Genomic DNA, 13813 nt, shown 5'->3' on the forward strand with positions numbered 1-13813 from the left:
TTTATGTAAAGATTTACTACAGGATTCCTTAGCCTGATCTTTCTGGGACATTGATTTTATTTATTTTTTGATTTACAATCAGCTTTTTAGGGCTGTAGGAATTGCATAAAATGAGGGAGACCCACCTGCATGTTGTTTTGTAAGCATCTTCAGTCATTTTCATATTTATTTATGAGTCTTCCCAATCTGACTGGGGCTCTGTGAGGGTGGGAACTCCCATGTCCTCTTTCCTCTATGTGGCCTTCAGTGCCCTTGCCCTGGGTCCTGATAGTCAGTCTATGGAAAGTGGGAGGGCTCCCATCTCTCCTGGGAGATAATCTTATGACCATTGTCTTACAGGGCTCATATTTAGAAATCAAGAAGCAGATGGACAAGTTGGACCCCCTGGCTCATCCTCTCCTGCAGTGGTATGGATAGAGTGACTCACCCTTCCTAGGGCAATAGGATGAGGGAGGATGGTTTCAGATATAGAGCCTGTACCTCTTAGAGGTGATTTTAGTATCCTTTACAAGATTTAAGACAGTACGAATGCTTTTATTTTTGGAGTTTTACTATAGACATACCTTGCCATGAGAAGAACTTAGATCCTACATAGAGCTCGCAAATTCTGTTCCATGTTTTCCAAAAGATTTGTTTTCTTAACTTTTTTTTTTCTTTTGGTACTAGAGCTTGAACCCAGAGATGCTTTACCACTGAGATAAATCCCCTGCTCTTTTAAAAAATTTAAAAATTTTTTGAGACAGGGTCTCACTAAGTTGCTGAGGCTGGCTTCAAATATTTGCTCCTTCTACCTCAGCCTCCTGAGCCACTTGAATTAAAGATGTGCACACTACACATGGCTAAGTTTTTTTAAATCTTTATTTTTATTTATTTATTTATTTATTTTTTACTTGCTTTGTTCTTGTGGTGGCTGTGTGCTCAAGTACAGATAACTCTGCCTAGGATAAAGGAGAGAGGTTAATCCTATTTCCTTGGAGATTAAGGAAAGATTAGGGAGAGGGAAGGATCGAGGAAGAGAAAGAGACATGTACCCAGTGTGGTGGCACACCCCTGTAATCCCAGTGTCTTGGGAGGCTGAGGCAGGAGGACTGTGAGTCCAAAACCAGCCTCAGCAAGTGAGGTGCTAAGCAATTCAATGAGACCGTCTCTAAATAAAATACAAAATAGGACTGGGGACGTGGTTCAGTGCCCCTGAGTTCAATCCCCAGTACCCCCTACCAAAAAAAGAAAGAAAGAAAGAAAGAAGCATATCCATTTTTAAACTAAAACACAGCCAAGTATGGTGACACACACCTGTAATCCCAGCAACTCAGGATGCTGAGGCAGGAGGATCACAAGTTTGTGACCAGCCTCAGCAACTTAGCCAGACTCTAAATAACTTAGACCCTGACTCAAAATAAAATATAAAAAGTTAACCTTTATTATTAATTTATTTATATGTGGTTCTGAGGATTGAACCCAGTGCTTCACACATGCCAGTGCTCCACCACTGAGCCACAACCCAATTATTTGTCAATTCTTAGTTGACAAATAAAAATTATATATTTGTCATGTACAACATGATGTTTTGAAGTATGTGTACATTGTGGAGAGACTCAGTAGACCCATTAACATACTCATTACCTCACGTAGTTATTTTTTGTGGTGGTAATACTTAAAAATCTCTCGGTAATTTTCAATGCATTGTTATTAAATTTTGTCATTACTTGTAGATTCTTGAGTGTTTCTTGCATGTAGGAATTAGCAGTGTTCTTTTCAGCTAAGTTTCCTGTGCATCCAGGGAGGTCTGTCTCTTCTGTCTCCTTTCCCTGTCCCAGCATGTTCCCTGATGATATTCAGTGTCTAGAGTCTGAGGCACTGTTCTTAATTCACTTCTACTACAAAGATTCTGATTATTCCCTACTGCCATCCCTCCCTGACCATGATTGCTGTTTTGTTTTCTTGACTTCTTTCTCTTTCTAGCTTGCCTTCCTCTTACTAGTCAGCCTTTGACATCCGCTCCTCTCAGTGCAACAGTTTCCTCCCTCTTGCCATAAGGAATGCCCAGGCATAGGGCTGGCATCATAAGAATATGGATGAGGCAAAAAAACTGTCTCCACTGTTCGAGAGTACTCTCTTGCTGAGGCCTCAAATGTTTTGTGCCTTTGTTCTCTCTTGTTCTGAGTACAGCCTGTGCACAGCCTACTCTGTCCATGACTTCTCAGGAAGTTCATTCTAGTTTATTTTGTTTCTTTCTTCAGTCTAGTTACTAACTTTCTCTCCATTTTCTCCATATCTGAGAGCCTTCAGCCTTCTTGAATTCAGGCAGGATGGCTCCTGAGCCCCAGTTTTGAGACTTTAACTCTCTGGTGTAAGTTGTCACCATCCTAACTCAGATCTCTCTTTTTGTTTCTCTCTTTTTTAAAAATAGGTGACTTCTTGCTGGGTGCGGTGGCGCACACCTGTAATCCCAGCAGCTTGGGAGGCTGAGGCAGGAGGATCATGAGTTCAAAGCCAGCCTCAGCAAAAGCAAGGCGCTAAGCAACTCATGGAGACCCTGTCTCTAGATGAAATACAAAAAAGGGCTGGGGATGTGGCTCAGTGATTGAGTGCTCCTGGGTTCAATCCCCAGTACCAATAAAAATAAAAATAAAAATAGGATGGGGCTGGGGATATAGCTCAGTTGGTAGAGTGCTTGCCTAGCATGCACAGGGCCGTGGGTTCAATCCCCAGCACCACCAAAAAAGAAAAAAATAAATAAAAATGAAAATAAAAATAGATGACTTCTTATAGGTTTTCTTTTGTTATAGCCTTTTCTTTCTCCCTGGATGTAGCAACCTACTTCAGAGGCCTTTCCTTTCTTTATCCATTGTTTAACTTCCAATAAGTAAATGGTCTCTGGCCAGTGAACTTCCCTTTTAAATTTTTATACATGAGCATTGTCATTCAGAAGGAGTATCCAGGTAGTGACCTGGACATATCACACAATTCAGATAATGCTTTAATCCTTGTTTGTTCTCCCATGGTCAGAGGAAGACTGTTCAGGATAACCTAACCCCATACTTATTCTATCCTTTTTCTTTTTTCTATGTTTCTTCCCAGGATCATCTCTAGCAACAGGTCACACATTGTCAAACTACCTCTCAGCAGGGTAAGTGATCATTCTCCCTCTAAACCCTTCAAATTTGTGGTGATGGGCAGCAGGGATTCCAAGTCAACTGACCACCTTAGCCAAATTGGCTCTGTATATCAACATAATCTTTGGGCCTAAGCATATTTCCCTTGTTTGGGGTCAGTGCAAGCCTAATTTGTTCCCTATCCCTAATCCTTCCCTCCCTGATCTCCATTTCTGCTCTGTTTTCCTGACCGCACCCCCACCCTGGGCAGCAGCTGAAGTTCATGCACACCTCACACCAGTTCCTCCTGCTGAGCAGTCCTCCTGCCAAGGAGGCTCGGTTCCGGACCGCCAAGAAGCTCTATGGCAGCACCTTTGCCTTCCAGTGAGGAGGGTAGAGGGTGGGCAATAGTGGTCCAGGGTGGAAGGGTAGGGGTGGGGTGCCCTTGAGGTATATGAGTTTGTGTTACCTATGTCCCTCAACTAGTTAGCAAATATTTGTTAAATGCTATTTGCTAGATTCTGTAGAGGATAATATGAAACATGACATGGTTATGTTATCAAACTGTTTATGATACAGTTGAAGAGAAATGACACTTGTAAAAAGATGTAGTTGAAGGAACCAAATGGAAGGGATAGATATGAAAACTTTGAAAGGAAATCCACAATTTATGCCTAATAGTGGGAGGGAAGAAAGAAGGAAGACATAAAAACAAATTTTGAGGGAGTGCTAGTATTCTTTTCTTAAAATAGTCTGGACTGGAAGGTACGTCTACAATCAGTAATAAGTTTGATGAGTTTGAGATGAATTTGTTGAATTTGAAATATTAGAATATGCAAGTAAAAATATTGAACCATCAGTTTAGTATTGAGGGTTTAGTATGTGATTAGCTAAAGAGCAGAGGAGAGGATAGGACTGAAAATGAAGACGTAGTGTTTAACCACAAACATCCATCTTACTGCCTATGACTGTATCCATGTGCATGGCCATCTCTAGGTGTGTTTGTGCCCAACTTCATGTTTCATGTGGGTAACAGTGGGTAGGGATGGCACTCTTGAAAGTGCTCCTGGAAACCTCATGCCCTGAGGAAATATGTATTCTATCCTGCTTTACAGTGGGTCCCACATCGAGAACTGGCATTCAATCCTGCGCAATGGGCTGGTCAATGCATCCTACACCAAACTGCAGGTGAGGCAGTGTCCCTTTTTTTTTCTTTCCATCTCCTACCTACCCATTCAGTTTTGGGGAAGGCTACTCTAGAATACTTAAGTGTTTTTACCTCAACATCCTCAAGCTTAGTCTGTTTGGGGAGCTTCTCTAGAAGGGAAGTTGAAATTGTATGTATAGAATGAATGTGACTGTTGTCTGTTTGCTCTTGGGCTGTGTTTTTTGGTGGTTTTGGGAATGAGAATATACCTATAAGTAGGAATGTGAAATTGCTGATTTCAGCCACTGTGATGGATTCACATTAGATAGAACTTCTCAATTTATGTGGCTATTTAGGAGTTGATAAGAAGATTTGTTTCTTTGTCCTGAGAAACTTCAGGGAGTGGTTGTTGTTCCTCCTCCTGGCAACCTCTTCTGTAATTTCTTTTTGGAGTCTGCCTGTATGCCAAGGCCTGAGGATAGGACTGTGATTGTTGAGGGACTGACTCAGGTGACTCTACCACTCCCCACTTTCCAAGACATTGATATTTAATATATTTTAGGCAAACAGTTAATCTGAATCCACTTTTCAGCTTATCAGTTTTATAAGAGTAGTGTTAATTTGAATGTGTGAGAAGGTAGATGGAGGGACAGGTCTGAATAAGCCTTGTGGATGCCTAATATATAGCCATGGGAGGGCCCAGGCTCATATGTTCATCCTGGTGTTTCCCTGCAAGCTGCATGGAGCAGCCTATGGCAAAGGCATCTACCTGAGCCCCATCTCCAGTATTTCCTTTGGATACTCAGGTAAGAAATATTCTCTGGCCACCTTGACTCTATTTACATTGTATCCATTTGTGACGACATGATCTGTGCTGTCCTTTTCTCCCCCATTGTTGATATTTGGTCTATGTCAGCTCTTTCCCCAATCATGGACACATAATCTGTCTCTACTTTCTTTCATTAGAATTTTAAATTCTATGTGAGGTAAGGTCAGTTATTATTAAAAATAGTTTTATTAATTGTAGGAACTTTGGCCTTCAGAATGGGTTAAGGAATAACTGGGAAGTGAAAGAAAGGTTTTTGTAGACCACGGTTTTCATGTTTATAGTTACAGATTGTGTGCATTTGTGCACGTGACTTTATGTGTGAGTACACCCAAAGGCTTGAATTCTTTGCATTGGCTTATAATTCTGGAGACATTGTGCTGTCAACCACCTTTTAAAAGTTGAACTGTTCAAAATCACACATTAATATACATTGACTACAAGAGAGAATGCATGTTATTCCAAAGGTAACACATGAATGAGATCTAGAGTCTGGTGAGGGAATGAGTCTAGTGTTGTCTAGCTCAGAGAAAGAATATGTCTTAGAACTCTTATCCTTCCAGGTTCATGTCTTAGTTCCTTTTCAGACTGCTTTTTTTAAAATTTTCTTGCTTTTATTCTTGATCAGTGTAATCTCTATAAAGGATGGCTATTGTGTTATTGCATGTATACTATTTGAAGGCAGTTGTACTAAATTGTTATTCAGTATCCTGCAGTGATAATAACTATTATAAAGGTAAGAAAATGAATGATTAGAATCTTAGAACTGGAAAACTCTTCTAACAACAGAATAAGTCAAAGAAGAAGAACAGAGACAATATAGGTAAAAATCAAAATCAGTCATGAAAGAGATATAGTACATAGGATTAAAAGAGCCAGAAGATGACTCTTTTATAGAACTAAAAACAAATAAACAAACAACAACAAAAAAGAACCAGATAAAACCTGGTTAGAAGAAAGGAGCACAGATAAATATTATGAACAAAAAAGCAATATAATTCTAGATATAACAATTTTAAAGCTAATAAGAGAATTCTGAGTTGGGGATCGTGGTACATACCTTTAATCCCAACTACTTTTGAGTTTGAGGCAGGAGGATTCCCATTTCAAGGCCAGACTTGGCAATTTAGCAAGACCCTGTCCCAAAATAAAATAAAAAGAGTTGGGGTATAGCTCAGTTGTAGAGTGCTTGCCTAGAATGCATGAGGTCCTGGGTTGGTACCCATCACTGCAAAACGAACTCTGTAAACTTTATATCAATAATTTGACAACTGACAGAATAGATGAACTCCTAGAAAAATATAACAGTAAAATTGACTCAAAAAGAAATCAAAAGCCTAAGTGGCCATAAAACTATAGAAGTTATTTACATTTTTCACAAAAGAGAAACATAGACACCAAGCCCAGATTTTTGTCTTTTCTGTCTTTTTTTGTTCAGGGCATTAAACCCAGGGTTCCATCATGCTAGGTAAGTGCTCTACTACAGACATATACCCCCCAACTTCCAGATAGTTTTTTGTTTTTTTTTCACCCTCCTTCTCTTCTTCCTCTTCCTTCTCTTCTTCTTCCTCCTCCTCTTCCTGCTGTTCTTCCTCCTCTTCTTCCTTCCTCTCCTCTTCCTTCTTCCCCTCCTCTTCCTGCACTTTCCTCCTCTCCTTCCTCCTCTTCCTCCTCCTTTTCCTGCTATTCCTCCTCCTGTTCTTGCTCTTCTTTTTCGCAGTTCTGAGGCTTAAATCCAGGGGTGCTCTACTAGTAAGCTGGCCTCAAACTTGGGAGTCTTCCTGCCTCAGTCTCCTGAGTTGCTGCAATTACAGGTGTGCAACATCACGCCAAGCTCCCTGATAGTTTTACAAGTAGGTTTTTTTGTTTTGTTTTGTTTGTACTAGTGATTGAACCTGGGCCACTTTGCCACTGAGTTACATCCCCAGTCCCTTTTATTTTTTACTTTGAGACAGGGTCTTGCTTAATTAATGAGATTGACCTCAAACTTGGGATCTTCCTGCCACAACCTCAGGTTGCTGAGATTATAGACCTGTGTTGCTGCACTCAGCTATAAATGAGTCTCAAACCCAAATTTCAGGGACCAAATTATTCTAATCTTTTACAAAGTGTTCCAGAGAATAGAAAAAGATGGAATTACAAATCATTAAAGATGAGTAAATTTGACTTCATTAAAACTAAAAATTTCCATTTGTCAAGGAAGACAAAAGAAAGTGAAAAGAGTACATAGCAGGAGAAGACTCTTGCAACACATGTTGCCATGTAAGATTAGTAATAAAGTGTAACTTAGAGACTGAGGTAAGCTCAGTGGTAGAGCACTTACCTAACCCTGGATTCAGTCTCCAGCACTACAAAAAAAAGGGGGTAGTATTTTAAAAATTCTTAAAAATCCACAAGAAAAATCCTGTTGAAAAACAGGCAAATGACATAAACAGGCATTTCACTGAAAAAGTGACTTCAAAATACGAAAAGTTACTCACCTGCAATTTATGAGAAGTTAAATCAAGATCAGAATGACTTATTTAGTACCCATGTCAATTGGCAAATATTAAGAAATCTGATACTATCTTTCATTGTCCTGATGATTGTAAATCAGCAGACTTTCCTTTAATAGTCTATGGGGATATAAATTGGTGTGACCATTTTAGAAAGCAATTTTGTGTTATTTCATAAATCTGGAGAGATTTATCACTGTGACCCAGCATTTTCATTTCTACATATGCACACACAAAGATATATAGGGAATGTGTAAAGTGATACTGTTTACAACAGCAAATCTTGGAAACAGCCCCAAAGCTCATCAGAATAATGGATAAATACATTCTAGTGTAGTATTACAATGGATTATTATTCAGCAATGAAAATAAATGACATCATTAACAGCATGGAAAAAGTAATGTGTTGAATAAAGAAATGCAAGTTCCAAAAGACTACTGCCTTTTTAATATTGTCCAAAAGCAGACAATATTAAACACTGTCTAGGGATGTATGTATATGAGATAAAACTAAATAAAAGAGGGAAGAAGGGGCAGGGAGAAGGAAAGGAATAATAATCCTGAATGTAACTCAGTAAAACAGTGGTTTCGTAGCACGTATGAGGACCTGGTTTTGATACCAGCACCACAAAATAATAATACCCCAAATCTCAGGACTGTGGTTACCCTTAGATATACATCACTTGGAGTCCTAGTTCCTGGACCAGGTCTCTACCTATTTATTATCCTGTTATAAACAATGTGTCATGAAACAAAGATTGTGATTAATTCACACAGTGAAAGTGCCTGATACATAGTTATTGAATATATGAATGAATCTTATTATGTGTGACTGAGGTCCAAAGTGGGGATAGAGTTGAGATAATCTTTTTGACGTGTCTGGATTCCTCAGTTTTTACCTTTGTCCCATCCTGAGGAGCTGATTAAGCTCTTATTACTTTCTGAGTAATGAGATTCTTTTGGGGCTTAATGCCCATAGTTCTCCTTCCTGTCCGAGTGTGGTGGCACATGCCTGTAATCCCAACTTTTTAGGAGGCTGAGATAGAAGGATTGCAAGTTTGAGGCACCCTGGGCAACTTAGCAAGACCCTGTCTCAAAATGTCTCAAAAAATAAAAAGTGCTGGAGAGTAGCTCAGTGGCTGAGTGCTTTTGGGTTCAATCCCCAGTTCCTCAAAAAGAGAAGAAAAGTTTTTCCTGTTTTCTATTTCCTCTCTTTTCCTTCTCTCTTCTCCCAGTGACCTTTGTTTACCAATAATTACCTGAATACCTTTAGTTACCAGATGGAGTCAGAAATCTCTATGGACTTCTTGTCTTTCCTTACCACTTTACTAATTGCATAGAAACATCCTATGACTGTCCTTTTTTCCTCTCAAAGAATGGTGATTACATAGCCACACTATTGTAGGATTTAATTACTAGAATTATAGGTCATCTAGTCTAATTCCTTATTACTTTACAGATAAGAATGCTGATACACAGAAAAGTTAGATGACTTTCTGAGGGTCATACAGCTATGAGTAGCAGAATTAGGACTGGAATCCAAGTCTCCTAACATGTAGACTATATTATTACTATATTGGACTGATAAAGGTGGGCTTTGCTTGAAACACTGGGTCTCTGAGATCCCTGTAGATAATGGTTGAATCTATATATAACTTTGAGTGAAGTGTGTGCATATGTCTTGCTTACCATAGTTATTCTGGCATTTGACCAACTATTTATGTTTCCTTCTTCCCTGTTCTCAGGTTTTTTGTTTTTTCTTCCTTAGGGTACCTTTAGCCTGGTGACATTAGGTACCCCCTGGAGAGGGAACAACCATTTTATCAAAGGAGCCTTAGATGATTTGACCATAATGTGCAGGTTGAAATGAGAGACAATTTGAAAGGAGTAGGTAAACTCCATCTGTTTAAGTCTTGTTTAGGGACTTCTGATAAGTACATACTCTGAACACCAAGTATCCAGAGATTATTTTAAACACTATATTGTCAGGGGCTGGTGTTAGACACAGAAGAAAGTTCATGGGGTCATAGATAGGACTGCACAGGATTGGGATAGGACAAAATTGATGTCATATCATAAGGCCCATCTCTAAAATCCACTGTAGAAGTTATCTTATTCTTCCTTATCCTCCTGTCTTCTTCCTCTGGTTTAGAACTTGAATGGGAATTTCTCTTGGAACTTTGTCACTGAAATAGCCAGGCTGAGGTGGTAGTGATGTTTTGATGCAGAACTGAACCTCGTGGCAATGGTAGAAATTGAGGGAAGGTAAATATACTGTAGAAGGAAGGAATTGGCAGTTCAAGCTGAGAAGTTTTCATTGTCCTGAATTTTGTTCAGGCCATGAATCTTTTATAAGTCTTCAATGTGAATGCATGATGAGTTGACATCCTGATCAGTGAAGTATGTCAGTCCAGTGGTCATCACCCTGCTTCTACACCATGGCGATCACAAAACCAAGAATTGAAGCAGAGTGGAGCTAGTACTAATAAAATGGTGAAATAGGAGCTCTGCTATGATTTTGTAATGATGGCATTGTTTTCATCTTTGTCAGTCTCCTTCTTGGTCACACACACATTCATACACATACACTCTTATCCCTGCCTGGGCCTGTGATGAAGCTAAGCACAGAGACTGAAGGCCTATCCTAAGTCCAAAAAGATTTGGGAGTAGAGACACACAGGCATTGTTTCATATCTAAATAAAAATTCTGGTTGTTAACGTTATAAACAGGAACTCTTTATTGTGGGGTAAGGATAATAGAGGATTTACGATTTTAGATAATGTGTAAACCAGAGGGAATTGGCACTTATTTCTCAAATCTAAAAACTTGAAAATGAAGGTAGAATTCATTGTAGTTGCCATTGTGATCACCTGTGGAAATTTATCATGTAAGTGCTCTGTTTTCTCCTTTTTCCTGAATGACTGAACAGAAGTTTTCATATAACTTTGAAATGAGAACAGATGTGAATTGCTCTGCTAGCTTCCTCTCCATTCATTTCATTCAGTCTGTTGTTTGATACTGATGTATTGATATCCCACTCTTCTGGGCCCTTAATTCCTGGCTCATTTCTGGTGTTACTCTACTATGAGTAGACCCCTTCAGTGGTTCCCTGGTGCTCTGAGGAGAATTCCAGTTGCCTTAATATGGCCTACAAGGCTAGCTTACCTTTTCCACATATTTCTTGCAATTCCTCTGCCATTCACTCTACTCTGTACAAACTAAGGCACATGTCTTTATTGCAAGCTTTCCATATCTATTACTTCTGCCCAGAATACTTGCTCCTTTTAACTAACTCTTCCCAGTCCTGTGGGTCTCAGCTTCACTGTCACCAGGATAACTTCTTCAAATCTCTGGGCTAGGCAGTTCCCCTTCTCTGGCTCACATAGTGTTCTATAATCTCCCCATCACACCCCTTACCATACTGTGTTGTAATTACTTGTTTGTTATCTGTAATTTCCACCAGACTAAATTCTTGTTTTATTTGCTACTATATTGCCAAGTGTCTATCTCAGTAACTGATACTTACTAGGCATTTTGGTAAATATTGATTAAGGAATGGATAATTGAACAGAGCTTCTTGTTCTGTGACAGGAATGGGAAAAGGACAGCACAGGATGCCCTCCAAGGATGAGCTGGTCCAGAGATATAACAGGATGAATACCATCCCCCAGGTATTATTAGTTGGCCCTGCTCTAAGGAGGTAGGATTCTTTCCTGGGACTAGTTTAGACTAAAGATGAGTGGGAAAAGAGTGGATCTGGGGTGATTTGAAGCTCATTTAAAGGAATCAGATATGCCTTCAGGTGGACATGCTTCCCAAGTTTTATGTGGTTTCTGTCATAAGTATGAAAGCAGAGACTCAGTTTAAATAAAAATGTAAAGATTGGGCACAGTGACTCATGCCTGTAATCTGAGTGACTTGACAGGCTGAGGCAGGACCTTCCTCCCCAACTTAGTGAGCCCCTAAGCAACTTAACAAGACCCTGTCTCAAAAAATAAAAAAGACTGGGGATATAACTCAGTTGGTAGAGTGCTTGCCTGGCATGCACAAGGCCCTGGGTTCTATCCCCAGCACCACAAAAAAATAAAATTAAATTGAATTAAAAAATAAAAAAGGCCAGGCTGGGGTTGTGAACTTAGTGGTAGAGTGCTTGCCTAGCGTGTGTGAGGCACTGGGTTGATTCTCACCACCACATATAAATAAATAAAATAAATGTCATCAAAAAAAAATATATATATATATATGGCCTGGGGATGTGGCTCAGTGGTTAAGTGCCCTTGGGTTAAAAAAAAAGGAAAGAGGAAGCCTTGGGCCCATCCAGACTGATTATGGAAAAGCAAACTTTTGGAGGGTGGTTGAAAACTTAGAAGATCCCTGATCCTACCCGCATTATCACCGGCTAATGAACCTGTTTGGGGAAAGTACTAACAGACTACTTGATTCCGTTCTCCTTTGCCGCCTTCTTTTTCAGACTCGATCCATTCAGTCAAGGTTCCTGCAGAGTCGGAATCTAAATTGTATAGCACTTTGTGAAGGTAGGTAGCTTGTCCAGTCCTTGTTTAATTGGTCCCCAACCATTTCTTCTGATTCATCTTTGATATGTGATCCAGCCAAAGGTGATGTTGAAGCATCATGTCTTCCCTCCATTGCCTGGACTTCATACCTTAAGCATTTAATTAGATCTATAATTTTTGACCCCCTTTTCCCCAGTGATTACATCTAAGGACCTCCAGAAGCATGGGAACATTTGGGTGTGCCCTGTGTCCGACCATGTCTGCACAAGGTTCTTCTTTGTGTAAGTCTAGGAGGGACCCTACATATTACTTGAGTGAGGGTGGTGTGGTGGTATGGTAGTGTGTGATTACTGGGAAAAGTCCTTTTCTGTTATTTGAGATTTGTCTCCTGCTGCATGAGTAGAACTGGCTCTGAGACTTTGACCTTGGAGGATGGGGATGAGTACAGAACATTGGGATCTGTTTGGAGGAAACCCAATAAGCTGAATCGCTGAATACCTTTCATCTTTAAAAGTAGCAAGAAAGGGTTTTGACTTTGGGGTGGGATGTCTACACCCTGAAATACAGTTCTGCGTGACATTATCCGAGTATTCTTCCTTATGCTCACACTCACCCTATCTTTGGCAGATATGAGGATGGTCAGGTGGGCGATGCCAACATTAATACTCAGGACCCCAAGATACAGAAGGAAATCATGCGAGTGATCGGAACTCAGGTTTACACAAACTGAGGGGGCCCCAGCCCTCATACCACCCTGTTCCCCAGGATCCATCCGCCCTCATTAAAGGGCTCAGGAGCAGCAGGTGAGACTGCCCTGAGGAATCAAGGGGCCATTGTTAAGGGACAGGAAAAGGATAGAAGAGACAGCCTTCATGGTGGAGACTGACCCAGGAACCACTCCACATTTGGATGGCCCAGACTGATTCCAACCCCTGATTTGCCCAATTGACTTCACTCTGTTTGTAAATAAAACAATAAAATGGAAGGTGCTGTGGACTGGATATGATCACTGTGGTCTCACTAGCTTTCGCCCAGCACCTACCCCAAGGTCCTGGATACAGATGGTGGGGAGAGTGGAGTATTCCCAGAGTCAGGACTATTTGTGTTGCATGAAGTCAAAGCTGAGTCCTTTTAATGTTGTATTGTACAGATCATTTTTATCAATGGGTAAAGAAGGAAAATCTGCAATCATGCAGATGAAACAACTGAGAATAGAGAATACCATTAGTGACTGTTATTCAAGATTTAAAAGAGCCTTTGAGGCCAGAGCAACTCACATTTCTAATAAGTGTGGTTTGGGAAGAGCTGGCAAGTGCAGGACAGTGTATTGGTCTCTAACTTGAAATCTTTAAAGACCCAAAGCTGTATACAGTGACACATAATTGTAATTCCAGCTTCTTAGAAGGTTGAGACAGGAGGATAAATTTGAGGCCAGCCTCAGTAAGTCAGCAAAACTGCCCCAAAATAAAATTTTTAAAAAGAACTGGGGTTGTAACAGGTTGTAGCCCTGGATTCAAATCCCCAATGCTGAGGGAGAAAAAAGGCGTGTGGTAGTTATAAGAAGGTTTGCAATGGGAATCTCTGTAGGGAGAAGATGAAACTCATTGCAACAGTTATCCTGAAACAACTGCTTTCCTTCACCACCTTGCTAATCTTGGAAAATTGGGGTTTTGTTTAAGAAAGTCTGCTGGTCTTTCAAGCTGTGCTCCATGTTGTAGTTCTAAGCATTTCTGAG

At 40.1% G+C, this 13813-nt stretch overlaps 1 protein-coding gene across 12 annotated transcripts in view; it reads left to right on the forward strand.

Annotated features, from left to right (window-relative positions):
• Parp6 (poly(ADP-ribose) polymerase family member 6) overlaps positions 1–13074 on the forward strand; it is a 30538-nt gene extending 17464 nt beyond the window's left edge. For 7 of the 12 annotated variants that reach the window (XM_047540406.1, XM_047540405.1, XM_047540404.1 and 4 more), the window contains 9 exons: positions 340–407; positions 3082–3130; positions 3367–3479; positions 4211–4283; positions 4979–5048; positions 11156–11235; positions 12036–12099; positions 12275–12359; positions 12706–13074. In XM_047540406.1, the coding sequence (XP_047396362.1) occupies positions 340–407; positions 3082–3130; positions 3367–3479; positions 4211–4283; positions 4979–5048; positions 11156–11235; positions 12036–12099; positions 12275–12359; positions 12706–12808 (705 nt within the window). In that variant the 3' untranslated portion in view covers positions 12809–13074. Of the gene's footprint in view, positions 1–339; positions 408–3081; positions 3131–3366; positions 3480–4210; positions 4284–4978; positions 5049–6506; positions 6537–6788; positions 6809–11155; positions 11236–12035; positions 12100–12274; positions 12360–12705 lie in introns of those variants that run through there. The other 5 variants (XM_047540407.1, XM_047540409.1, XR_007107108.1 and 2 more) reach the window with 4 other exon arrangements.
• The last annotated feature ends 739 nt before the right edge of the window (positions 13075–13813 follow it).

The sequence above is a fragment of the Sciurus carolinensis genome, chromosome 2 (genome assembly GCF_902686445.1).
Source record: "Sciurus carolinensis chromosome 2, mSciCar1.2, whole genome shotgun sequence".
NCBI lineage: Eukaryota > Metazoa > Chordata > Mammalia > Rodentia > Sciuridae > Sciurus > Sciurus carolinensis.